General features: G+C 39.8%; 5 protein-coding genes and 1 long non-coding RNA gene across 6 annotated transcripts; 3 read left to right on the forward strand and 3 right to left on the reverse strand.

The window, feature by feature from the left end:
• Positions 1–3,257: 3,257 nt before the first annotated feature.
• On the forward strand, positions 3,258–5,216 carry LOC126056087 (uncharacterized). Its single transcript, XR_010277080.1, has 3 exons — positions 3,258–3,574; positions 3,703–3,985; positions 4,149–5,216. It is a non-coding gene; the product is annotated as an uncharacterized LOC126056087 (long non-coding RNA).
• Positions 5,217–5,233: 17 nt separating this feature from the next.
• LOC126056088 (uncharacterized) lies at positions 5,234–7,091 on the reverse strand. Its single transcript, XM_049847683.2, has 3 exons — positions 6,667–7,091; positions 6,282–6,475; positions 5,234–6,204 (listed from the first exon to the last, which is right to left on the reverse strand). Exons 1-3 carry the CDS (start codon positions 6,792–6,794, stop codon positions 5,234–5,236), a joined length of 1,293 nt encoding a protein of 430 aa, XP_049703640.2. The 5' UTR covers positions 6,795–7,091.
• Positions 7,092–8,926: 1,835 nt separating this feature from the next.
• On the forward strand, positions 8,927–10,077 carry Trs23 (TRAPP subunit 23). The gene is made up of 4 exons (XM_021335530.3): positions 8,927–9,214; positions 9,299–9,390; positions 9,508–9,694; positions 9,798–10,077. Exons 1-4 carry the CDS (start codon positions 9,040–9,042, stop codon positions 9,995–9,997), a joined length of 654 nt encoding a protein of 217 aa, XP_021191205.1. The 5' UTR covers positions 8,927–9,039; the 3' UTR covers positions 9,998–10,077.
• A 641-nt stretch (positions 10,078–10,718) lies between these two features.
• Positions 10,719–20,771, reverse strand: LOC110376894 (WD repeat-containing protein 26). The gene is made up of 11 exons (XM_064037687.1): positions 20,085–20,771; positions 17,300–17,471; positions 16,394–16,826; positions 16,173–16,302; positions 15,937–16,054; positions 15,580–15,708; positions 15,266–15,402; positions 14,329–14,429; positions 13,918–14,033; positions 13,213–13,384; positions 10,719–12,436 (listed from the first exon to the last, which is right to left on the reverse strand). The coding sequence occupies exons 1-10, from the start codon at positions 20,243–20,245 to the stop codon at positions 13,220–13,222; spliced, it is 1,662 nt and encodes a 553-aa protein (XP_063893757.1). The 5' UTR covers positions 20,246–20,771; the 3' UTR covers positions 10,719–12,436; positions 13,213–13,219.
• A 570-nt stretch (positions 20,772–21,341) lies between these two features.
• On the forward strand, positions 21,342–24,250 carry LOC110376892 (out at first protein). Its single transcript, XM_021335527.3, has 6 exons — positions 21,342–21,548; positions 21,683–21,796; positions 22,165–22,299; positions 22,881–23,061; positions 23,505–23,647; positions 23,887–24,250. The coding sequence occupies exons 1-6, from the start codon at positions 21,462–21,464 to the stop codon at positions 24,037–24,039; spliced, it is 813 nt and encodes a 270-aa protein (XP_021191202.1). The 5' UTR covers positions 21,342–21,461; the 3' UTR covers positions 24,040–24,250.
• Positions 24,242–25,091, reverse strand: Mrps21 (mitochondrial ribosomal protein S21). Its single transcript, XM_021335528.3, has 2 exons — positions 24,827–25,091; positions 24,242–24,515 (listed from the first exon to the last, which is right to left on the reverse strand). The coding sequence occupies exons 1-2, from the start codon at positions 24,998–25,000 to the stop codon at positions 24,399–24,401; spliced, it is 291 nt and encodes a 96-aa protein (XP_021191203.1). The 5' UTR covers positions 25,001–25,091; the 3' UTR covers positions 24,242–24,398.
• Between the last annotated feature and the right edge of the window lie 372 nt (positions 25,092–25,463).

Here is a 25,463-nt window from a genome sequence, read left to right on the forward strand (position 1 = left end):
TACTACATTATCATTATTGCAATAAACTGAAACTAAACTGAACTTAAGTACTTGGCTAGGTATATTTTTTATTTTTAAGTATCACGAAATTGGATTAACATATCTGTTACTTTTAAAACCAACATATAATATTTTGTTATTTTTCCGCGACCCCATCACCCGTTCAGTGTGATGTTTACAAAATGTTTTGATTAATTTCTCAGAAAATTGTGCGATTTAAGATTACATTAAGTTATGTGTAATCTACGTATATCATGAGAGATATGAATGAATGTCTCCCGTGTAGTAAACATATCAGTTGTTAGGCGCCGCTTATCGTGCCCGCAAGGGAACCTATGGGAGGCTAAGAAATGTCCCGAAGTAGTCGATATCGATCAGAGCGGGCTGGCCGTGATAACGCGCGACTGGGACTGTTAATGACGTATCATCACGGTTATTCCCGACCTTCTCCATCCAAATCGGTAAACCTTATTTATAAGGACATCCCGTAATAGTTGTACTTATTCAGTATCAGAATTGCACCCGTGCGAAGCCGAGACGGGTCACGTAATATATTGCACTATCTATACACTGTCTTTACGTTTGTTTATCCAACTAGTTTAGTTAGCAAAAGCTCCATAACATACTTTAAAATCTCCATAGTGCTTTTTTTTATTCATTTGACTAACTACGCGCTTCTCATTTCACTTGGCATCGACATTATTTGACATAAATAAAATTGGAGTCACGGGTTCTTACATTATAATTTATGAGCATAAATTCTATTGACAAAGAGTTTGAGTATGGTTTCTTAAATTTCCTTTTTCTTGAATTATGTTACCTATTTAATCATGTTGACCAGATTGTCCAGAATCGAATTAACTAAGCGATAAACGACTTCAGGTGAATCACCTGGGTAATTAAATTTGGCGATAATATGATAAGAAGCGATCGGAACTACACGAGTGACTTATGCGAGGTATCAGTGCAGTGGCTATCTATCTAAGACATAAGTATAATACTTAATAATTGATATTTTGTTATCTTGACAATTGACATTAATATAATAACTATAAGATCCATGACTCACTAAATAAGTGATTCATTTATTTTTATTTTTTTAAGAAAGCTGTTAACTGCTTGTCTTTACCGAGACTCAATCAGATTCCTAAATGTGGTTGTTTCCAGGCGATGCGTAAGAAGAGACCCAGGCCAAGCCGACTGTCGGCCACGGCAACTAAGTAACGTTTATAAAGCAACCCGCAGTCTGGAAGTCACCGGTACCCATTCTGTGATTACCTATCTATCTTGATGAATGAACGAGATGTAAGAAGAATGATATCTAGATATTATCAATAGTCCTCACAGAATGTCAAAGCTTGTTTGTTTACCGATGATAACTGTTGAGACAAAGTGTGAATCATTACATTGATTACCTAGTGTTGATAGGCACGTGCCTCTAGTCGATCATTTAGCCAACCAGTTAACGGACAGGGGCCCGATTCTCCTAAGTTAATAATGTCAAAATCGAATAGAAATTGAATCGCAATATGATCGCATTAGCAGTTTTAGCCATATCGGGCATTCTGCTACTAATATAAGACCAATCGTATTCCAACGACATTCGATTGGTTTGCGATTGGTCTGCTATTTTGGTGATTTTGGTCTATACGTTTACTCTACAATCATATTGCAATCGTAAATCATTTGCATACAAAATGATTCATTATTGAATGACAGAAAAGGATAAAAACGTTTATTTCAAAGAAAAAATAACGGAGTGCCGCTAACTAACTAACGCTTCAATCGTAATCGAGTCGTGATTGGATCGTAATCGAATGTGAATCGTATGTTGCTTAAGTAAAATTAGGAGAATCGGGCCCCTGGATTGCAATCAGATATCAGAGGTGAGTCGCGGACGAGTCATCCTCGAGTACGCCCGCACTTTCGTACAGGGTAGGTATACCTATATGTACTTCAGTGACTAACATATGAATAGAGATTACGATAGAGATATATTTTCATCACAATAAAAGATAAGGCTATACTTAGTAAAGATTGCAATCAAAGATAGGTATTAGCTAACTTGCTGTTTATAATTCCGCTTTCCACGTGCTGTAAAAATTATTTTAAGCATGCAAAATCTTTTCTGTAATGGGTAAGTACTTGACATGAAAGTCATCTCAGGTATCAAATGTCTTCGTAGCCTGATAGTCTCAGCTGAGGCGGATTCAGCCGTCAAAAAAAGTTTTAGGAATCATCGGGTTTATAGATATGTGCCCAACGGTAGTAGGTACATGAAGGAGAAGGTAGATAAGGGAGAATCCATAAAAAAAGAATAATAAATACCTATAATAATTTATCTTATTTATTCAGGATAAATTACTTATGTCTCAAACAAAGTACATAATAGGGAAGTAGGGTAGACTGGGTACAGTTGTGCCAATTTTCGTTTGATCACCAATAATTTTGATATTTGACTAATTAGCTCGCAGAAAAGGAACTTGTATCGCAATTTGTACATTTGTGTACGTAAAAACACTCATATATTGTTCCTTAATACAATGTATTACTCATAAGATCAATTTAAAAAAAATGGGAAAGTGTCACAACCGGCCACATACCAAGGGCGGTTGTGACATGCATAAACATATATCAAAATGGTCTATAATATCTTTTATTGTAGAAATGTTTAACATAATAAGCTTACAAACATAGTTTTAACAATCAACAAAACAACATTTGCTCTGTTCAAACTTGTAGCTGTAGAAAGGCTTGTAGCTTGAGCTACACGTACGAAATCCCTTGTTTCACTTCTTCATCGGCATCTTTTTATTTTTTGATATCACACTGCGCTCTTTCGGTCTTCCGCAAACGTATCCTGGACATCTAAAAGCAATAAACAATAATATGAGATTTATTATATGTAAAGATATTCGTCACAACCGTACCCAACGCATCATTTTGAAAACAAAAAATCGCCATGATTTTGCCAAATACTTTACGTAAAAAGAAATCACTTGTAATTAAATATTAATATTCAACTTTTAAAGAAAAAAATAACAAGATAATCTATCTGTATAAAAATAACAGTAAATGGGGATTGTTCATTTTTTTTTTCATGAGTAAATATGAAATCCGTTTCGAGGAATAGGGTCACTCATGACAATTTAGCGTTTAAAAAATTAAAATATTCAAGGATTATTGTTATTTATCGCTAAAAGTAAATAACCTTAATTTGACCTCTAGTGACGTCATCTTTTGACTCTAAAGGGACAATTCCTTTGCCATCAAATATACACACGCTCACACACACTTGTTTACAACTGTCAAAAGTGTCAAGATATATAAACAAGAAACATAACCTCAAATTCTTCAAAAATTCGATTATTCTATTTAGCGTCTAGGAAATTACCACCAGAAAACGATGGAATATAGGGAATGCTTCATTCCGACCTGTAAAAATGACTCAAAAAATAGTCCAGATAAAATTTTTGTTCGTATTCGGGAAGACTTGAAAGAAAAATGGTGTCGTGAAGCTAAGGCGGAGTGTTTTAAAATTTACAGAATGTATTGCTGCGAAGATCATTTGGAGGTAAAGATTATTGATATCATAAAACTAGATACTATACATTTTTTGGTTTAATCGCCATTAGCACTTGTCACAACTTATTACAAACCTATGATATTTTATAACTTTCATTATTTTGTATTGTAACCCAGGGAAGATTTGATTAATTATTACCAATGCAAGTTATTGAACGAAGAACCTAAACTAAAACGTTCGGCTTTGTTGCGCAATATTGGTCAAGATACGAATGAAGACCTATCAGAACTAAATAAGTTATTGTTACAACCTCCAAGTACCAGCCAGCCATTGAAAAGGAAACGTGATGATTTTGATAAATCAAAATCCAGCACTAGTCTTAACAAAAGTAAGCTGTTTAAAAGGATTGAGGATATAGCTATGCCCAGTACATCCACATGTTCTACATTAGCTATAAATGTAGGTACTTCCTGTTTTTTTTAATCATAATAATAAATATATAATTATAACTGACAAATCAAATGAGCGAAATAGCTATAAGTGTAAGTGAATTATGTAACGATGAATTTTAAGAAGTGTGTTGCTACTGAAATATATGCACTAAGTACTGATTTATTTCCAGATCAATGCTGCTACTCAGTGTGAAATAAAGATGGTTGACAAGAGTACAAACTATAAAACTAGGAAACAGCCTGCAAATATTACTACCACTGACATACTGCAATCTTCACAAGAGACATCTTCGGCAGCAACCCCATCTTTATTTGGTTGTACATCAGAAACTGAAGAATCTAGTGTATGTGATGCAAGAAGAGTGGTGTCCAAAACTAAGAAGATTATGTTAGACTTAGTAATAAATAAACCAAGGATGTATTTGGGGTTACCAAAACAATATATATGGCTTATTGATCATATAGTAGAAAAAAGTACAGCAAAAATAGACAATCTACACATTATTGTTAGTTTATTGAAAATAAAGCAAAATGACTCACTGGAACGTATAAGTGATCAATTTAATATATCTCGTACCAAGCTGTCCTCAATGATATTAACTGGTATTGAAGTATTAGGTAACTTCTTTCAAAATTTTGTTTATTGTCCCCAACCCAAACAAATAAAAGAGAATCTACCGTTGGTATTTAAAATAAGATATTCTGATGTCCAAATGATCATTGATTGTTTTGAGATATAAATCTCAAAACCATCTAACCCTTTGAAACAATCTCAGACATGGTCGCAGTACAAAAGTTGTAATACTGTTAAATACCTAATAGGTTGCACTCCAAATGGCTTTATAAGCTTTATTTCAAAAGGTTATGGGGGAAGAATATCTGATAAAGCGATTGTAGCAAAAAGTGATTTAATAAATGTTTTAAAGCCTAATGCCGTTATTTTAGCTGACAGGGGATTTAAAGAAATAGAAACTCAATTAAATGCGCGGAATATAAAACTTTTGAGGCCACCTAGTGTTTATACAGGCACCAAACAAACTACTCGTGAGGCACTTCAGAGTAAAGTAATTGCAAGTTTGCGTGTTCACATTGAGAGAGTTATTAGGCGAGTAAGAGAGTATACTCTACTGAAACCTCATTCAGTTGTTAATTATAAATATGTACCTTACTTGGATGAAATAGTGTTAATCGTTTGTGGTTTAATTAATTTGCAAGGAGAAATAATAAAAAGTTATTAATATGTATCAATATTTTATTATTTTTTTGCACTTTCCAATAACTTAGGAAAAATAAATGTACTCCAAAAGACTTCTGCTTTTTTTATTATGTCCCTTATGTATACTTCATCATAGTCCACCCAAACAACATGAATATTTTTAGTAGTTTCAAATAAAGGATCTGCAACACAGAATAGGCCTTTGTTTTTTTTACAGGCCATCATTTGGCACATTATTTGTGTTTTAAATTTTTCTGTTATAACATCATTTTTTATGTATGTTTCAATCGCTTTTTCTGAAGATGGACACTTAACCTCTACTACGAAGTCTTCTCCAATACCATCAGGTGATGCTCCCAAAATGCCATCAATGAGGGTGAACCCAGACCGGTCTATTTTGACTTGTAACTTTTCTTCAATTTCTTTTAGTACTCGGCTTTCTAATCTTCTGCCTCGTTGTATGGCTTTAGTTTCAGGCACTTTATAGCCTCCTAATATTTGCTCAACTAGAGCACCATCTGTATGGCAATGAGCAGCTTCATATAATTTAGAAGCTGTTAATCTTCCTTGCCGTATATTATGCCAATATTTACTATCAGCTTGCCTTATTGTTTTTAATTTTATTTCTTCAATAACAATGTTGTTAATAATTCTTTTTAAATACTTACTAAAGTTACAATAATCATGTATGGTTTCATCATCAACAAATGCCAACATAATGTCAAATATATTTTTGGAGTTGGTTTTAACACCATCACAGAACTTCATAATAAGTGAGTTGCTCAAATTTCTTCTAAGACATTGTTCCTGAAATTCAGTTAATACAGTAGTGTCTTTTGGCATAAGTTTTGGGATCTTAACCTTTGGAAAAATATCTTTACTAGTTACTGGTTCTGCGCTTGCACTTGTAAGAGAAGGTTTGTTCCAGTAACATTGAACTGCAGTTGATGATGGTTCAGAAGTTTTTTTTGCTAACCAAAACAATAGCAAAAGGGAATGCTTACAACCACCTGTAAAAAACAAAAATCATGGTTAATCCAAGTTTGAACAAACGGTACTCACTTACACTCGTTAATTATAAAAATACCTGCTGATGCTGGACAATCTTCACATGTTGCAATAATATTATTATCCTGTTCGTCAATTTTACATTTGACGGTATACAATTTATTGCTTATTCTGTGTTCAGGCACTACTTTAGCACTGACTATGCAATCACTGCCTGTTCGACTAACTTTCACGTAGCCCACAGCGGTATTGATGTACGAATCCCGAGATGACCTAAAAATGAAAGATGCTTTAGTATATATGTAGTAATTTAAAACAATACAAAAAACATTAGTGAAGTAATCATCATCCCGACGTTAAACCGGTTGCGTTAATACTATTTCATTGGAGCCAAGTAGACATAAGTAGTAGGCGAACAGGCGAAAGATTTGTTCGAATTCTAATATAATGTAAAAGATACTTACATTAAAATCTTCGCTCCCCTTATTTCAGCCAAGTTATGATGGCTACATGTTGCCACATACTCTAATATCATAATATTTTCCACCTTCGGTAGATTTCTGGAGTCAGCTTTCACGAAGTTGTCAGTCATGGTAAACCGTTCGTAAAAAACAGTAAGTTTATAAAATGATTTACAAACAAGATGAATGATAGCGTGGTATTTATTTCAAAGAAGTTTTTTATAGTTTACTGTATGACACTAATGAACAGATTGACAACCTATTGACATTTCTCAAACGTCAAAGAAATATTTTTAAGTAAAAGGCCGAAGACACGTAAATTATACAGCCAAATGATGACGTCACCGTACAAAAGTTACTCCAAATTTTAAATAATTAATAAAAATAGAACGACTCCATAAAATTAAAAATTATTGAAATTAGTTTCTTAGAATGCTCTATATTATCGAAATCTTAAATAAAAAATGAGGGTCGAAAAAATTGTTCAATGCCCATTAGGAAACGAAATCGAACAAAAATACGAGTACTTACTTTTGATTGTTGAAAAGCAATGTGGGCTCCTGCTTACGTCAACGTCGTGCGCCGGCTAACGCAATACTGGGGAACGTGTTTAGGCTTGTGAGCCACGTCTTTCTCCCTCACAACCTCCCCCGTTTTACGTATAGTTTCGTTACAACTGCGACTGTCACTACCGTACCCTGGCACAACCGTACCCAGTTTACCCTACCTTACAAATAAGTGGATACATAATACCTTAGAGAAACACTTACTAACGCATTTTTTGGGTTTAGTACATTGCAATCGCTAGCTGAACCCCACGAGGTAACTCGAAATAATGAATTACAGTAGGTATTGTACACCTTAACGAGGTAAGCAAAAGAGTAGGTAAACGATAGTATAATATCTCTTGGGGATAACACACAACAACCACTTTTATTATTTACATTTTCCTATAAAAATGGCTTAGGTACCTACCTACCTATTTACGAACTCTAATATGCAGATTCTACTACACGGTCTGTGTTTGCGAAGTGATTTTAAGCAGGGGCTCAATTCCGCCAATTTGATTTAAGCGACATAGATGATTGATATCCAACTGAGATTCAATCACGATTGAAGCTTATGTGGCATACCGCATTTTTTTGTATTAATAAACGTTTTAATCGTTTTCTGTGATTCAACAATTAATCACATTGTCTGCAATTGATTTACAATTAGAATACGATTGTAAAGCAGACTTAGCTATAGGAAAGCTAATGGCAGAATAAAGACAAATCAACGGAATGTCATTGGAAACGATTGGTCTTGTATTAGTAGCAGAATTCCCGCTACGGTTAAAACTGCTATTGGGATTCAACTTATATTCAATTGACACATTAGGTACTTATTAAATTAGCAGAATTGAGCCTTCATTCAGCATTAATTTGTCTCCTTTAAGTACCTTAACACTTTCGATGCCCAGCACCCGGGCATCGAAAGTGTTAAGTTGTACCTTAAAATGTTGTCCATTGTCAAACTATAATAGAATACACGTTTTGTAGCCTTGTAGTAGAGTAACTTGCAAGTAGGTAAAGGTAGTACCTACAAATAGATTTATAATATTTATGACTAAGTATTTTCTTGAATGATGGAAATCTTATATTGTTTAAAATGTCACATTTATTATGTTCTTTGCTATTGCCATTGTCTAACTAACTAGTACATTATGTATGTTAAGGTGTAAACAGTTGTTGGTTAACCTCAAATAAATAAATAAATGTACGATGAATCCTTACTCAAAACCTATCTACCTATACTAATATTATAAAGCTGAAGAGTTTGTTTGTTTGAACGCGCTAATCTCAGGAACTACTGGTCCGATTTGAACAGTTCTTTCGGTGTTAGCCCATTTATCGAGGAAGGCTATAGGCTACTTTTTATCCGGGTTCGTGCAGAGGTTCCCACGGGATGCGGGTGAGACCGCTGGCAGAAGCTAGTTATTCTATAAATGCTCAAGAAACCACAGATAATATAGAGTGAATAAATATCATAGACAAATATAGAGTACTGTTAGTGGTCACGTCATTGTCACTGTCAGTGAGAAGCGTGTTCAAAACTTCTGATATTTCTTTTTACAGTGAAGCACTGAATAAAAAAAATACTGTAAATTAACTATAAAAAATATTATACATTCATTTTAAATACAATATCCATATTTTTTTTCATAAACGTAACTAAATACTTTGTTATAAATACTATTTGGATAAGTGTTATGAAAGACATAATTTTTATTGATATAGATTTTGAACAGACGTTGACTGTCGTTGTGGGTGTCGAATGTTGATTTGTTATTGATCACTATTAATTTCATGAAATTCTAATTTAAAAACCATCGAGATGGTTATATATGGTGTTTACATTGTCAGCAAGTCTGGTGGTCTTATATTTAACTATGACCACAATATTCCCCGTGTGGAAGCAGAAAAAACCTTTGGATTTCCCTTGGACATCAAGTTACAGTATGAAAATAAGAAAGTTATTGTTGCTTTTGGGCAACGAGACGGCATAAATGGTATGCAAAGATTATTTAAGACTCTAGCAAACGAATATAAATTCGTCTACTTATGAAAATAACGATAATGTATGATACTTCCAGTGGGACACGTCCTGCTATCTGTGAACGGCACGCCAGTGAATGGTCGCACCACCGAGGATGGCAGAGACGTCTTTGATATTATAGAAACTAAGGTAATACACGTAACAATACACCTGAGTTGCCTGCCTCAATGATCAGTGAAACAGACTAATTTCAGCCAAACCTGTATCCCCATCTACTTCGTTAATGTCCTCTTGTAATATTTTCAGGAAAATTACCCTCTTAGTCTGAAGTTTGGCCGTGCCCGAGCCACTACAAATGAGAAGATAGTATTAGCTAGTATGTTCTACCCACTGTTTGCCCTCGCCAGCCAGCTGAGTCCTGTGCCCAAGTGCTCAGGCATTGAGTCACTCACAGCAGACACATTCAAGCTCTCCTGCTTCCAGACATTGACAGGTAATATAATTTTTTGTTTTCAATTATAATAACCCATTTTACAATGCGCTCTGAAAAGTACTTTTTATTGGTACACTATACTTGAATGTGTTGTTCCTTTCAGGTGTTAAGTTCATCATAGTGACAGACCCCATGATGCAGGGCGCAGAGGTTGTACTAAAGAGAATCTATGAGTTGTATTCAGACTATGCGCTCAAGAACCCCTTCTACTCACTAGAGATGCCCATCAGATGTGAACTGTTTGACACCTCTCTACACACACTGCTGGAGCTGGTGGAGAAGTCAGGCACTGCCAATCTATAATTACGCTCATAGTAGTCATAGTTAATATATTATACTAAGTGTTAATTGTAATTATGATTATTAAAACTATTTATTGTTGCTTTTTGTTTGTAAATTGGGCCTTGGCACCTTTTGTAATGGAATGATCTGTAAGCCTAGATAGGTCTTCATCACCTGCCTGGGCTCTTGTAGACAGTGACATGGCACAATATAATTTGTTGCATGTCACTAAACGCTGGATCGTTGCCCAACTCAAGTATAAATACTACTTACTCATATGTTTCCTCATTATAAGAAAAAATAATTCAGTGGGAGTATCTTTTGTCTGCTATCGATGAAATTTTAATGTAAAAATGCTAATATACTAACTGCATATTTTACTCTACAATTCTTTAGTAGTTTATGAATGATTTTATGATAAACTGCTATTTTGCACTTGATTAGTTATTGTTCTTTCCTTTTTTATGTATATATTTGTAGCAGATTGTGTTTGGATTTTGTGGAATAGAAGTAATGTGAGAAATGTGCTGGCTCTGCATAAGACTGACATATGAGACTTAACAGCAATGGAAGCTTGGGTGCTTGCTGAATGTTCCCTTTGTAACAATGAAAATAATTAAATTCACATAAAATTAATTATAAACTGGAAATAGAACGTTTATGTAATAGGCATGTACATTATGTTCAAAAATATAAAAAATATATTTATAAAAATATGTCACAATGAAATCGAAACAACACATTAGTTTACAATAAAAAATTTATTGATATAATAATTATTTATTTTTAACAATTCAAATGGGGGTCTGTGCCCCGGGCCGCGTCTGACCGATACAAGTCTATAGATACCATATCGTTAATAACCGAACACTCCAACCTTTGTACTTGCTACACGCACACACACACGCACGACATTATTGCCTGATATTTGGTTCCGCCGGACGCCGCGCAGCCGCCCCGCCTCCCCGCCGCCCGCCGGACCAACACGCGGGAGTATCATGATCATCCTTTAGTACATACTACGTAAAATACCTTGACTTCCGAATCGATGAAAAAGCTCTTAGTCGTCGATACCGTATGTAAGCGTCGCGTTTGCCGGGGGGGCGGGGTAGGCAATGTGCGAACTACAAAAGCTATAATTAGTATCTCTAAAAATATAGTAAATCAATCAAAAATAAAAGTTAAAAAGGGCTGATCATAAATTCCAGCAAGCGTGTCTGCGCGGCGGTCCCGCAGCCGAGCGCGTGACGCCGGCGGCTGTCGGAGCGGCCGCAGCGCAGTCGGCACACAGCGACTCGCGTCGGACGTGGACTAACTAAACTATGCATGTGAATATGTTCCCTCGCCTACACATGAAATACATTACTGCACAGCGAACGCACACATTGTCCAATAAGCATTATTACACTTTATATTGAATGTATAAACTAACAAGGAAACCCACATTTACAAATATTTATAGAGCTATACATAGTGTTCGTCGGGCGTCTCGCCGTCGACCAGTGAGGAGCGTCGTCGCCGTCGTGTCGGTCGGCTGCGGTGCTAGCTGACCGAGTCAAGTGCACAACCTCGCGAGAGATTCAGTGGTCGGTATAAAAATAGAGCCGTGAGCGGTCACCGCTACAAAATATTACCCTCCGCTTGCTACAGTCATGCCTGCTCAGTGCTGCCGCGGCACGCAGGCGACACGCGTGACGCTCGCGTGTCGCACGTGACGACCGCGTGACGACAGCGTGCCGGCAGCGTGCCGCGCGGAGTGACGGGAGCAGAACAAAGTCTTAATTAATTTATCCGAAGAGACTTAAATAATTTACCCTAGTGGTGTGGGCGGCGCGGGGACTGCGGCCTCGCTACCTTACCTTACATTAGTCCAACCTTAATTTACTGATAAATATTTTAATAATTTCTATGCTAACCAAAATATACTCTTAATATCGCCAAACCAATCAGTTATAGATACTCGCGACGGAAGTGTAAATATAAATTTGTAATTTTTATAAAACGTAAAAATATAAGTATACGGTTCTAGACCTAAAATAATATAATATCAATCAATCCATATAACTCTGTATGGCTGCCACAGCTGTGGCAAATAATTTTGTATGTAATCCGTTCCAAATCTTACATCTAGCTTAGAATCGACGTCGTCCGTCCAACCTGACGTGAGGCTGTCCCCGCGCCACGCGGCGTACTGTCGTACAGCCGACCTGCCTCACGTCGGTGCCCACACCGGCGCTACTTTTCATTTACAGTCATAGTAAATTCTATAAAAGTTACACAATTTCAGTAGTCGATACCGTACAATAGAAATGCGAGTGATACGTCGCTAAGGTAGGAGCACGGAGCAGCGGCACACTACACTACACACTGCCCGCGTCACACAGTCCACGCGGCGCTACTCGCCGGACGCCTTGCGGGCCCACGCGTTGTGGCACGGCAGCCCCGGCGGACACCGCGACCCTGCCAAAGCAATGACATGGCTAGAGTAACACCAGAGTGCTTAGTGCGAGTTTTCGTGAATTTTTTTACGGACTCACATGAGAGCGCGTATACTAAGATTTGTATGCAGTGTTGCCAACTTAGTGGATTTTCCACTAATACTGGTGGTTTAAGTCCCCTATTTAGTGGCGAAATGTTGAAAGTACTGCGGGTCAAGTAGCGAAATGTAAGTTTTGTGGTACAACTTTAAGGAGTTACTATGGAGATTTGAAGTCTCACAGAATGTCAAAAAAGCATCTAGAAAACAAAAAGGTGAACGACTACTATATAATTATATTAAGTACTCATTCATTGGTCAAATGCTATCTCTGTCATAACTAAACAATTTGTGAAACTACTACGCCGATTATAATTTGTGAAGGATTCGGATCGGGTCGGATGAATTGCTAAACAGATGTAATGCTTTGTCTGTTTTAATTTTCTATCGTTGCCGAGTTACATCTTTGGATGATTAAATTGTTTTAGGTTACAATAAAATATAAACAATATTTTATTTAGTGGTGAATTTGGTGATTTTAAAAGTTGACTCTGGTGGTAAGCTTCTACAACTGTTGGCAACACTGTTTGTATGGAACAAAAACAGGTTCCAATTTTTGACACTAGGTGGAGCTGTTTTTGTTCCATACAAATCTTAGTATACGCGCTCTCATGTGAGTCCGTAAAAAAATTCACGAAAACTCGCACTAAGCACTCAGCTGTTCCTTATGGCAGTCGAAGGCACGTGGCGGCAGACGTACCCGTGTACTAGGACTGGTGCGTGCGCGGCCCCCAGAGGCGCAGCGAGTAGTCGTCGGAGGCGGACACCAGCACGTCGGGGTGCGCGGGGTTCCACGCCACGCAGTTCACGCAGCGCGTGTGCCCCGACACCACCGCGATCGGCTCCTCGCCGTTTATGTGCCAGATGTACACCTGACAAAAGCAAAATTATACAAATATATATAAAAAACATACTATATAAAAAATGCTTCACAACAATAAACGTCATTGTAAAGTCATAGAACTCATATTCATGTACCACATGACTACGACGACATTTACTTTCTTCTGCATTTACTTTAGATTAAGAAGTTAATCTTAGATCTTCGATCTTCTTAGTGGGCACTAACGATTGTCCAAACTCTATTTTTTCTTGTGAAGTCACATTTGGTTTTTTATGTACTCTCTTATTTACTTACTGTACCTATATAGCCCCTTATAAACTCACCTTTTAAACTCCCTTATATTCAATACCCCTATGTAATTAAATTGATCAATGTGAATTTTTAATATCCTATGGAATATGCTCACAAGGTCTAGATCCGCTCCAGGTTAACTTCGAATACGCGCAAGATACGTCGTACACACTGTATTTATAAGGAAGTTTAACTAAATAATTCAAGTTGGATTCAAATGTATATAAATAAATAACATAACGTAAGATGCATATCATAGTTAAGCAGTACCTTGTTATCCTCGCTGCCGGAGGCGATGAAGTCCTGCTGGGCGCCGCCGAAGCACGCGTGTATGGTGAAGTGTCCCTGACTCAGCCCGCGGAACCGCCGCACCAGCGCTCGGGCTCCTGCGCCGTCCAACATGACACACGTCAAAATTTCACTCATCACTACATAGTATAAAAGTAGTTTTTGCTGTCCCTATGCCCCTTTGTACGCTTAAATCTTCAAAACTACGCAACGGATTTTGATGCAGTTTATTAATAGATACGAGTGATTGAAGAGGAAGGTTTATATGTATAATAACATCCATTAAATAGTGGGGAAATACTGTTATTCTATGCGAAGCCGAGGCGGGTCGCCCGTTTTAACGTAACTCAATGGAATCTGGTAATAATTGAGTAAATGAAGATGAAGACGTACGGATGTCCCAGAGATGCACGCCCTGGTTGGCGACGTTGAGCAGCAGCAGCGTGTCGGCCGCGTTCAGCGTCATCGCCATCACCGCGTGCTCCTCCTGGATGCTGCAACACCACATTATTCGTATTAGCCGGACCGCTTTACATTCAAGCTTGACGCAAACAGGCATGCCAAGGAAGAAGAAGAAGGAAGAAGCTCAGTAGGTCTCGGGTTGCCTGTGTGTGTCCATGTGTGTATTTATCGGGTTGTTTGTGTGAGTTTGTCGGGTTGCGTGTATGTCGAGGGGTGAGTATTAAGTGTCGCGGCCAGCACCTGCCGCGAGCCGCTGCGGCACGCCGCGTGTGTCAGGGTGTGTGTGTGTGTGTGTGTGTGTGTGTGTGTACACTCACAGGTTGGTGTCGGACAGGTCGGTGAAGTCGTACGCCCGCACGCGGTGGTGCGTGTCGGCGGCCAGCACCTGCCGCGAGCCGCTGCGGCACGCCGCGTGTGTCAGGTGTGTGTGTGTGTGTGTGTGTACACTCACAGGTTGGTGTCGGACAGGTCGGTGAAGTCGTACGCCCGCACGCGGTGGTGCGTGTCGGCGGCCAGCACCTGCCGCGAGCCGCTGCGGCACGCCGCGTGTCAGGGTGTGTGTGTGGTGTGTGTGTGTGTGTACACTCACAGGTTGGTGTCGGACAGGTCGGTGAAGTCGTACGCCCGCACGCGGTGGTGCGTGTCGGCGGCCAGCACCTGCCGCGAGCCGCTGCGGCACGCCGCGTGTGTCAGGTGTGTGTGTGTGTGTGTGTGTGTACACTCACAGGTTGGTGTCGGACAGGTCGGTGAAGTCGTACGCCCGCACGCGGTGGTGCGTGTCGGCGGCCAGCACCTGCCGCGAGCCGCTGCGGCACGCCGCGTGTGTCAGGGTGTGTGTGTGTGTGTGTGTGTGTGTGTGTACACTCACAGGTTGGTGTCGGACAGGTCGGTGAAGTCGTACGCCCGCACGCGGTGGTGCGTGTCGGCGGCCAGCACCTGCCGCGAGCCGCTGCGGCACGCCAGCGCGTTCACTCGCACTCCGTCCCAGTTGTTCAGCAGTGTGCCCTATGGGGACAGTCATTACTGTTGAGCTGCTCAGATAACTAAACTTCCACCAAATATACGGCGTACAATTACTCAAAAATTGGTTTGTGACATTGGTTTGTGACATTGGTTTAATCCACGCCAGTGTACGCTCTCGATTACTACCAAAGATCTGTATATAGTATATGAGAGACTCACGTCGAGGCTGCAGTGGTAGAACTGTCCGCGGGCGCCGCCGCACACGAACTTGTCGCCGCTGGAGTGCCACGCCACCGCCGTCAGCGAGTCGTCCTGCGAGTTCGTCATCTTCAGGTGCAGCGTCTCCGTCTGCAACCACCCTCAGCGTTACCCTCTATATACCGCCACAAGGAATGTACCCTCTCTAAGGAGCCTTCCAAATTATTCGCAGGAACTACCACATAACAGTTTAAAGAAAGAATTTAATTAGCGACTCTCGGTTTGATTATAGCTCACACGTTTAGTGCCAAAGACCTGTTAGTGGCAGCGATCCTCAGCCCGCAGCACGATGCCCTCGGCAAGTCGAAGCGTACTGACCTCCATGTTCCATATCCAGAGGTCGGGGCAGTCCTCCGGGCCGGCCGCGATCAGGTAGCGTCCGTCCGGGCTCCACGCCAGGAACGACACGCCGTATGTGTGGCCCTCCAGCGACTTCCTGCCATACAAATCACCTTGCTATCATTCTAAACGTCTTTTTTATATTTCACCAAGATTTCAAGTAACCAATTGAAGAATGCCGTTCACAATAACTCCTTTTTTATAAAATTTTGAACCTGAATGTGAGGCGCTTGGCCACGGGGTCGAAGTCCCAGATCATGACGGTGTTGTCCTTGGAGCCGGAGGCGAGGCGCGAGCCGTCCGGTGACCACTTGCAGTACCACACCTCATCGCAGTGCTCGTTCAGTACCTGCCGTTATTTATACACGTATTACTTGATTCCATGACTTGCGAATTTCACACAATGTTCCCCCCATTAGGTCGATAGCGCGGTGAGGTACCTGCAGCGAGTGGATGGGGAAGTGGTCGGCGGAGCAGTGGTGGTCGGCCAGCAGCGAGAAGGGGATGGCGTCGGGGTCGGCGGGCAGGCGCGGCGCGGCGTGGAAGCGGCAGCGCGCCGCCTGCTGCAGCGCGGCCTGCGCCAGCAGCGCGCGCAGGCGGCCGGGCGCCATCATGAGCGCGGGCGGCAGCACGGCCTGCACGCGCGCCAGCACGGCGCCGCGGCTGCGCGCGCCGGAGCCGGGCCAGTGCGCGCGCGCCTGCAGCTCGCGCGCGTCGCCGCACATCATGAGCGCCGACAGCCGGTGCACGCGCGGCGTGTCGTACTGCAGCGGCGTCAGCTCGTTGCGCAGCACGTGCAGCGCGTCCAGCACGCGCCCCGCCTCCAGGTGCTCCAGGTACTTCTGCTCCAGCACCACGAACTTCATCTCCTGCGCACACCGCCACAGCTTCGTGTTAGTTACTAGTTACTAATATAGGCTTATATTCTCGATATTCCTCTATGTTTATTAAACCGGTAAGTATGTGCACCAGGATTTACATATTTGAAATATGATGCTGGCAGAAGATGCTGCTTATATCATGGACAAAACGTCGAACAAAGTCAATGACTCAATTCTCAAGGACTGCAAATTAAAATGCGCTTTCTGCTATCTGCCGGGAGAGAATCCTTATGTTTTTCGGACACACCGTCAGAAGAGACCCAGATAGTCTGAAATGATTTCTAATAGCTAGTGCAGCAGAGGGCAAAGAAGCAGAGGACGTTCGCCGACTAAATGGACCGATACGACTCAAGAAGCCACCGGCTACTTCAGGCCACACTAACGTTAATCATTTTCATGATACAGTTATGGGGATCATTCCTCAATTCGCTACATATTTTATAAATGAGCTAAGTACTGACGGCGAGATTGTGCGGGTCGACGTGCGGCGAGTCGCGCAGCAGGTCGTGCAGCGCGCGCAGGTCGTGGTCCGCCTTCACCCAGTCGCCCGCGAGCACGTGCTGGCGGAACGTGGCCGCCGCCGGGTGCTCCAGGTGCAGCCCCGACTCCTCCATCAGCAGGGCCGCGCTGCGTCTGCGACAAACACTTACACATTTACGTACCTACAACACATTTGCTACTGCCGTTTAAATATACATTGAAGGATAATGGTCAGTGAGCCTGTTACAACTGGCAGTAATGATACCATCAGCAACATTGGAGGTCGCTGCGCTTGCGACACGGCCATTTCTATGCGCCCACGTGCTTAAGTGTGTACAAGAGGCCTAACGCATTCAACGCCGTTCTACAATAACAAATAAACTTCGACCTTTCACAGAAAAAGTAAATATTCAAATATGTAGCTATATTTTACATAAATCAGATTCTGGCGTCGAAGTACGAGAAGAAAGTAATTAATAATTGTTATCTTTATTTCATCAGGTTACCACAATAGGAAGTCAAGACATTCAAGTGGTAGGTGTGTCGAAGTAATCAACTAATCGTGATTTAATGGTTATGTTTCACCAAGCGAACACTATCATTACTCGATTGCTACAATACGTTGAAATGTTAACGCCTACGCAATCGTATAGAGGCAGTTAGTTAATATTTATAACACATTTAGGTACTATAGATTACGTGCGGAAATATTACTTAGTATCCAAGTGTTATAATTGAAAGGGCAGCTATTTAATGTTAGATATTTTTGTAGTTAATATCTATGAAGCTATAGCTTTAATAACTTATAATATTATTATGCTGACTAAACTTACTACAAATTATAACTGCGTAAGTGTTGGCCTAGCACAATAATAAGATTAGGTATATGCACATGTGTCATAATTATACTATTCTTAATGCAACCATTATGATGCATATAATTAACTAAGATAACAACGTAGCCCAATCAGTAGAGTCGGCTGAATTACATGAGAAGTCAGTTAAATACACTTTATCAAAAACACAACAACACAAATATAGGTAATTGATAAGGAGATAAGAGCCTGTGTGGAGAGCAAGTCTTCACCACAAGTATATTGTATTGATACCCACAAGTTATATAAACGTGAACATGTCAGATGGACATGTTACATGAGAGGAGAAACACCAGGTAAAGGTCACTAGTGTGCACTTTAAACACACAATACTAATTATGTACTTTATTTATGTGGACTTTTTCATGTAGGAATTTATTTCAGCACTTAAATTTAAAGTTTCCAACAAACTTAGCATGATTTCAGCATTTCAATTTTTTGCTGTGAAAATATGCAAGCAAACCTATTACAGATTACCCTAACTTCTAAATTATATATTCTAAAATCCTAAACTTCTAAATCTTACATATCCATCTTACAACTGTGACTATTGTGTAGGAAGAAAAGGCACTTGTGAAATATATAATGGACACTTCTTGTTCCAGCTTTCATAATGATAAAATCATAGAAAAAGCTTAGCATTGATTTATTACTAACTATCAGTTTTTCTGCAGTTTCATCTGTGTCCAGTGGGAATTACTGCCTGTACCAAGATAAAATATAGCCTATGTTACCTAGGAAGAGTGTAGCTTCCCAACAGTGAAATATATTTCAAATTGGTCATGAGAAGTTTGGAAGCCTTTATTATAACAAACATAGCTATGATATGTATTAATATTCTGGTATATATTATTTATATACACAACAAAAAAACTGCTTACATATATCTGCCTAATATAGAAAATAATGAATAAATTACAGTTTTCTAATAGCTATGATAAGAGCTAACGATCCTGTAATATTATGAGCAATATTTTTAGAATATTCCATAATAATAGATGTATGAATGATCTCTTCCGGCTTTAATGACACAAGTCAAGTTCCAAATATGTACTACATAGTTTGACTGTGCTAAAATAAATGATTACTGTTTGTAAATACTGAGTATAGCATTATTCAACAGTTTTCCTTCTGAATGTGCCTACTTGTTGACACAAAACAACATGTTCCTAACATGGCCAAATAGGAAATGGTAAGCAGGTTCTTTGTTTACCTTGCTCAACTCAACTAACAAAAATGTGTTTAGGAAATTGAACCTGCCTTAAGATGCACCGAGTTTAGAGTTTAGAGAAGTATTACAACAAACATTGCATGATACAGATTCTATTGTTTGTGTATGCTAGAACAAAGGAATTAATTATGCATAGTACCATAAGTACTCATAATTTTGATTTACTGGAAATATTTTGTATGTCTGAGAAATAGAAAGGAGCTGGATGCTAACACTTAGCAATGCCATTAACTTTAGGAACAAATTAACTTTTGTCATTGTTCAAATAAAGCAACTTATGTTTACAGTCAGAGGTTTTAGACTTGTTCATGACTAGTCAACTCTAATCAAATTATCTGACAAAGTAATCTAAGAGACTTGTTTCCTTATACACATTCAAAGAAGCAAAGGTCATTACACTCTCGTTAGAGATATGCCTAAGGTCCAAATAGAACAATTAGTTTGCTGTGATACTACCACATGATCCAGTGTTATCATACTTTCAATTTGCTTGTAGTGGTGTCTCGAATGATAGCGAGACCTTCCGATGGGCATCATCAGGAACTCTGTCAGACGGCTGAATGTTTCCAAAAGTTTTGAATAACAACCTCAGCTGTAATAAGACTGACTGCAGGCGAACAGTGCAACAAAGGAAAAGAGTGAACGCTCAGCGGTACTCACTCGAGTCCCACAGAGAGCAGGTGCTGACCGATGAGGCGCACGATCTCCTGGTCAGTCTGAGTCATGCGCAGGCCGGGAGGCTGCAGGTCACCGTTGCGCGGCGCGGCGTCGCCGTTGACGTGGTGCGGCGGCGGCGCGCCGTTGGCGCAGGGCTGGTGCATGTCTGCGGGCCGGGCGGGCGGCGACAGCCTGCGGGTCCGCTTGCGCGGCGGCCGGTGCCCAGCGCCCTCGTCCCCCGAGTCAGTGGAGGCCAGGCTGGCCCGCTCCGCTGCGCCCGCTCGCCGCGCTCGTCGGAGCGCCGAGATCACGAGCGCGCCCGCCGCATCGGCCTCGACGCCGCGACCGAGTGACGTCACGGCCGCCCGATACGCACCACCCGCGCTCAATAGACCATCTCCCTTTGTTCGTCGCTGCGAAACTCTCGCTCCTGGCCTGCTGCGTCGCGACACTCTCCGAATGAAAATGCTCTCTACGCGACTACAATCGAGGAACTTGTACCGTTACGAATCGTTTCGATCGCTGTTAGGATTTGCAGCGTTCGCGATGCGTACACAAAAATCAGCTGAAAATGATACGACAGCTGTCTTTCTTCGCTAATGCAACATCGCCCTTCTTTCTTTCCGTTTCGGATGACGTTCGTGTCTTGTTCGGTTGCGCATCGGGCGAAATCGTGTTGTAATGTAATGACCTCAAAAATAAAATTATCCGTGCATCAAAAATGGTGCAAGTAGGCATGTGCAATATTAACTATGTTGCTATTTGCTATAGAGTTAATGTATTTTTGTCATTTTGAAAAGAATTATGGCTTATATTTTAAGTTCTCTTACTATTAATATTTTACATCTATCAAACAAATAACTAAAAAATAAACAATAGGCTGATATAGAACCAAAATATAAAGCTTTTTTATTGCAGATATTACTATGTTATTCAAAACCTAAAAGTAGACCCTAAAATAAATCAATTTGTATATTTTGTTTTTGTATGCATAGCATGAAATGGAATGTAAGTTGTTGTGTTTGGTTTGTTTACAACACAGAATTTCTAGACATCAAGCTTACGTCCGCCGTGCTTGCTTGTTGCTATTTTGAATTTCTTAGATTTTGAAATTATTAATTATTTTCGAATAATTACAGAATAATTCATTGTGTTTCAAAATTAAAAAATACTGTACTTAATTAATTTTCTGAATACTTTTGCAAGTCTTCGTACAACATTTTAATTCCATGGCAATTTTTGAAACTACCGATGTCAATTATCTGTCAATTTAATTGTCATTTGTCAAATCAATCAAGCAGAGTTTGATTTGAATGATGCCAGTGCCACTGTTGAATTGTGTTTTTATATGTGAAATCTAGGAATTGACCAGAATATAAAATGAAATTAATAATTTTGAAAGTTATTTTGTTGTATATGTTAGCGACGCCGACAAATCTACAGCTTCTTATCAATGTTCGGAATCAGGTATGGTCTATGTTTTCTTGTACTCTTTTATATTGGATGTTGTTTGCTTACTTTAAAATGTTTATGTTACTCTTATATAAACGTGGCTTTAAAAAAATAGTAATTTAGACATGTGGTATTGTTGTTTCGTGTAGGGTGGCGATGTTATGCAGGAGAACATAACCGCGAACGTGTCGGAGGACACCATCACCCTGGAGTTCATGCGGCTGGACGGCGTGTTCGTGTCGCAGCTCGTCGACTTCACCAACGTGAGTTAGCTTACTTAGCTTCCCAAGCATCCCCTCAACATTCTACTTGCTCACGACATCTACATGTTCCACAACTACACTTCTAATTATGTACAATTTGTTTTATCTACTATTCATTTTATAAAATACCATTTTCATTCTTCTTATCAGTTAATAAGTTGCTAGTTAATTAAGAGGCATAATGTATTTGGTTATTTTAACAGATATGTTTTTCTGTTTTAGGTTTATGCTAAAAATCAATTTTTGTTCTTTCATAGACTTTAGTTCCTATGCTACTAAAGTGTCATTTGAAATAATGCAATCTTGGCACAGTATTAAACATATGAATGTCTAAGTTGTATGTAAATAAGTTATATGTAATATTCCAGGAAGTGGAGGCAATGAAACTAATAATTCCTGGTGAGGAGGAGTTGGGTCAGACAGGCCACCAGACACTCTGCTTCCTCACACATGCAGCTCAGGCTGATTTCATAGCTCCCGATGCTATGGCCAAGTTGCGACAGGTACATCATTATGTGGTTGCACTAGCTCGCTATCACTTAGACCACTTCTCATTACAATGGCACAAATGTCTTAATATTATAAGTTGTAAGGCAGAGGGGAATTTTGAAGGGGCATAGACTGCTTTGGTTGCATTGGTAAATGGCTAAAATGTCTTTGCTCCTATCAGAAAATACCAAAACTTGCTTGTTACAATGATTCCCAATGGTCATTGTCAATTTTTAACTATTTTTAAACAACTCAAAATCATCTACATTTTATTTTATACCTATATTTTACAAATAATAAATACTTTGACTTTTTTTTATTAAAACTTGGCTGCTAAAAAGCACTTTTTCCCCGACATTGATTTGATAACGACACTGATGTCACTGATGTGGTCACTTATTATGAGCCTAAGGAGGAAGCCCCCCAGGACAATCATGCTGAAGATCGAGCAAAGTGGCGAACCTTGGAAGATGTCTTTGTCCAGCAGTGGATGTTAATCGGTTTAACGAAATTGACTGCTAAAAGTTATAGTTATGATTGATCTACTTCCCTAAGTTAGTTAGTTGTCAAATTTTACATATTTATGTACCCCTAGAAAAATCCGGGCACCATTCGTGTGGCAGAGGAGGATAAAGGGTGGCGGCAGACGACGGCAAGCGCGTGGGCCGGGCGCGCGGCGCGGCTGCTGTCGGCGGCCGCCGCGCGCCACTGCGGCGCCGCGCCCGACCGCGCCATGCTGCGCGCCGCCGACCTCGCGCGCTGGGCGCCCAGACCTGGTGCGTGCTCACATTTTACATACACTTCTCCTCAAATAACTGCTCCTCAAAAGTTAACGCCTTCACTATTATCGTCAAAGCAACCAATGAGCTGATCACTATAATAATTGGGTCAATCATTTATATTAGTCATTGCCACCGGAAAAGGAAAGATGAGGGGAGATTTCATAATACAGGTAGGTCAGGTGTTTTCTTCTAGGTCAAGTAGGTACGGTGGACATGACCTAAACAATCAGTTATGAGTAAACCTACATTATGAATCAACGATTTTTGGTATTATAAAAAATGGTCAGATGTAAAGAAGGATATAATCGCCCGAACACCCGCATTTTGACGCGCTACTTTGCACCTCCGCTAGTTATTTTGTACTCAGTGGATAGTGCCTATATTATTACATTGCTATGACTAAGTGAACATTTGACTTATTAAAATAATGTTTATAGGCATGGATCAGTCGTCTTACGCGTCAGCAGTGACGCCGTTTCCTGCGCACGCGTTGGCGTCAGACTCCGCGGACGGCAAGCCTGCCGTTGGGCCGTGCGTCTCAGAGACTGACCATACTAAAGAATGTATATGTCACATGGAGGTGAGAGTTAATGTTGTTGTACATTGGAATACCTTTTGACAGGATAGATTTCAAGTGCAACCAAAATATTTCCAGATTCAAACTTCAGGTCCAACTTCACATTGTTTCTCTAATTGCTATTCCAACTTATTCTCTACTTGTTTATTATTTCTTATTTCTTTCTTTTATTTTAATAATACATGCATGGAATTATTTGTAATACCAAATTGTGTGTAGTACAAAAATATATTGTTCAACAGGTATGCGTGAATTGGTACCCTTGTGGCTTAAAATACTGCAAGGGTAAGCCACAAGGAGGGCTGAGCTACAGATGCGGCATCAAGACTTGCCACCGATGCTACCGGTACCACTTCTACGTGCGGCGGCGCGACGCGTGCCCGAGCTACACGTGACGGCGCGACCGCCGGCCGCCGCGCCGCCGCGCACTCTGCCAAACTTACCATCTAGTCCTCATATTCATCATGTTCATATATTTTTATAAAGAACCTTTGTTCTGTGACTAAACTGTGACAATACCATGGATCCATTCTTGTAAATATTATTTTGTAAAGCTAATAACTATACTTAATTAAGTTTTAAGAAATACACTTTGAATACTATTTACATGCATGTTTTATTACTAGAAGTACCGTAAATTATTTCAGATAAGTATTCATACACAGAGACTGCATTTAAATCCACCTAAATGGTTGCTACAACTATTTTAAGTTAACAATCGTATTCTGTTATATTAACAGATCAGTTACCCTAATTAGGTTGACCCAGGGAAGGGTTCATGTCTATTCTTTCTAAGGACAAACTGTATTTTCCTCTCCATGTCTTCGTTGTAGATAGCCTTGCATCGCTCATGGTTGACACGCCTCCTAGTCTGGAAATGAATTTGTATCACATGTAGCAGCGGGCTCACACATCCTTTTTGTTTCTCAGATACTGAACTAGACAACTGTCAAAATATTTATTGGCTTAGACTGACTAACCAATTATTATAATTCTTGCACGAAATAATGACTCAAGACTCAACAATATAAGATATGCCTACTATTAATATCAACAATGATTTTGAGGCGAATAGAAAAATCGATCGAATTGAAATCGTTTTAATGGAAAATTCATAATTGCATAAATGCTTATTTCATAAGGAATGACTTTATGTGTGCATGTTGTTTACATATTTATTACCTGATAAGGTTTCTCGTAATATCTGGTAAGCCTGTACTGATCGAGGATGCCTTCCTTGCCAAGGATTCGGTTCACCAGCCGACATGCGTCATCTACGTTATTGTTCTTTACAAATACAGTGCGAGCGATGAATGAAGGGTGACGGTTCGATAGTAATTTCAGTGTTAAGAACATTTTTACAATCAATTGACGAAAAAAACACTTTACAATATATTTTTTAAGGTTAGAATGTACATACAAAAAACGAAATGTCAACCAATGTTTTGACATCACGCAACTGACGTTTACATCGTTGACAGTTTAATTCTATATTCCATTTCAGGCACGGCATCAACATTCTTATGATTGGTTCCGGTGATCCGTGGTTCTTATATTTGGTATTATATTTTACAATGATAGTTTAATTCCTACAACTATATACCTATATTACAAATTAAATCTACATACATATTTACAAAAATAATAAAAAAATATTATTATTTAAATAATAACAATTATAATGATGAATGTTGCGACGTAATTTAATAAAACATGTCGGCTTATCGAACGAACCTACTACGATAAAAGTAGAGTGAAGATCTTGCCTACAAAGGTGGTCTATCTAATCTATTCTAAACAATCATCAAATGTCTCTACT

Source organism: Helicoverpa armigera, chromosome 13 (assembly GCF_030705265.1).
Source record: "Helicoverpa armigera isolate CAAS_96S chromosome 13, ASM3070526v1, whole genome shotgun sequence".
Lineage (NCBI taxonomy): Eukaryota > Metazoa > Arthropoda > Insecta > Lepidoptera > Noctuidae > Helicoverpa > Helicoverpa armigera.

Excerpts from the sequence above, each read along its gene's own strand:
- LOC126056088 (XM_049847683.2), bottom strand. The coding sequence starts at position 6,794 with ATGACTGACAACTTCGTGAAAGCTGACTCCAGAAATCTACCGAAGGTG. Across the intron at positions 6,476-6,666 it reads AGGGGAGCGAAGATTTTAAT|GTCATCTCGGGATTCGTACA; the intron begins GTAAGTATCTTT and ends TTTCATTTTTAG. Across the intron at positions 6,205-6,281 it reads AGATTGTCCAGCATCAGCAG|GTGGTTGTAAGCATTCCCTT; the intron begins GTATTTTTATAA and ends TGTTTTTTACAG.
- Trs23 (XM_021335530.3), top strand. The coding sequence starts at position 9,040 with ATGGTTATATATGGTGTTTACATTGTCAGCAAGTCTGGTGGTCTTATA. Across the intron at positions 9,215-9,298 it reads GCAACGAGACGGCATAAATG|TGGGACACGTCCTGCTATCT; the intron begins GTATGCAAAGAT and ends TGATACTTCCAG. Across the intron at positions 9,695-9,797 it reads CTGCTTCCAGACATTGACAG|GTGTTAAGTTCATCATAGTG; the intron begins GTAATATAATTT and ends TGTTCCTTTCAG.
- LOC110376894 (XM_064037687.1), bottom strand. The coding sequence starts at position 20,245 with ATGCACCAGCCCTGCGCCAACGGCGCGCCGCCGCCGCACCACGTCAAC. Across the intron at positions 17,472-20,084 it reads CTGCTCTCTGTGGGACTCGA|ACGCAGCGCGGCCCTGCTGA; the intron begins GTGAGTACCGCT and ends TGTTTGTCGCAG. Across the intron at positions 16,827-17,299 it reads TCGACCCGCACAATCTCGCC|GAGATGAAGTTCGTGGTGCT; the intron begins GTCAGTACTTAG and ends CGGTGTGCGCAG.
- LOC110376892 (XM_021335527.3), top strand. The coding sequence starts at position 21,462 with ATGAAATTAATAATTTTGAAAGTTATTTTGTTGTATATGTTAGCGACG. Across the intron at positions 23,062-23,504 it reads GCGCTGGGCGCCCAGACCTG|GCATGGATCAGTCGTCTTAC; the intron begins GTGCGTGCTCAC and ends TAATGTTTATAG. Across the intron at positions 23,648-23,886 it reads AATGTATATGTCACATGGAG|GTATGCGTGAATTGGTACCC; the intron begins GTGAGAGTTAAT and ends ATTGTTCAACAG.
- Mrps21 (XM_021335528.3), bottom strand. The coding sequence starts at position 25,000 with ATGTTCTTAACACTGAAATTACTATCGAACCGTCACCCTTCATTCATC. Across the intron at positions 24,516-24,826 it reads ATTACGAGAAACCTTATCAG|ACTAGGAGGCGTGTCAACCA; the intron begins GTAATAAATATG and ends ATTCATTTCCAG.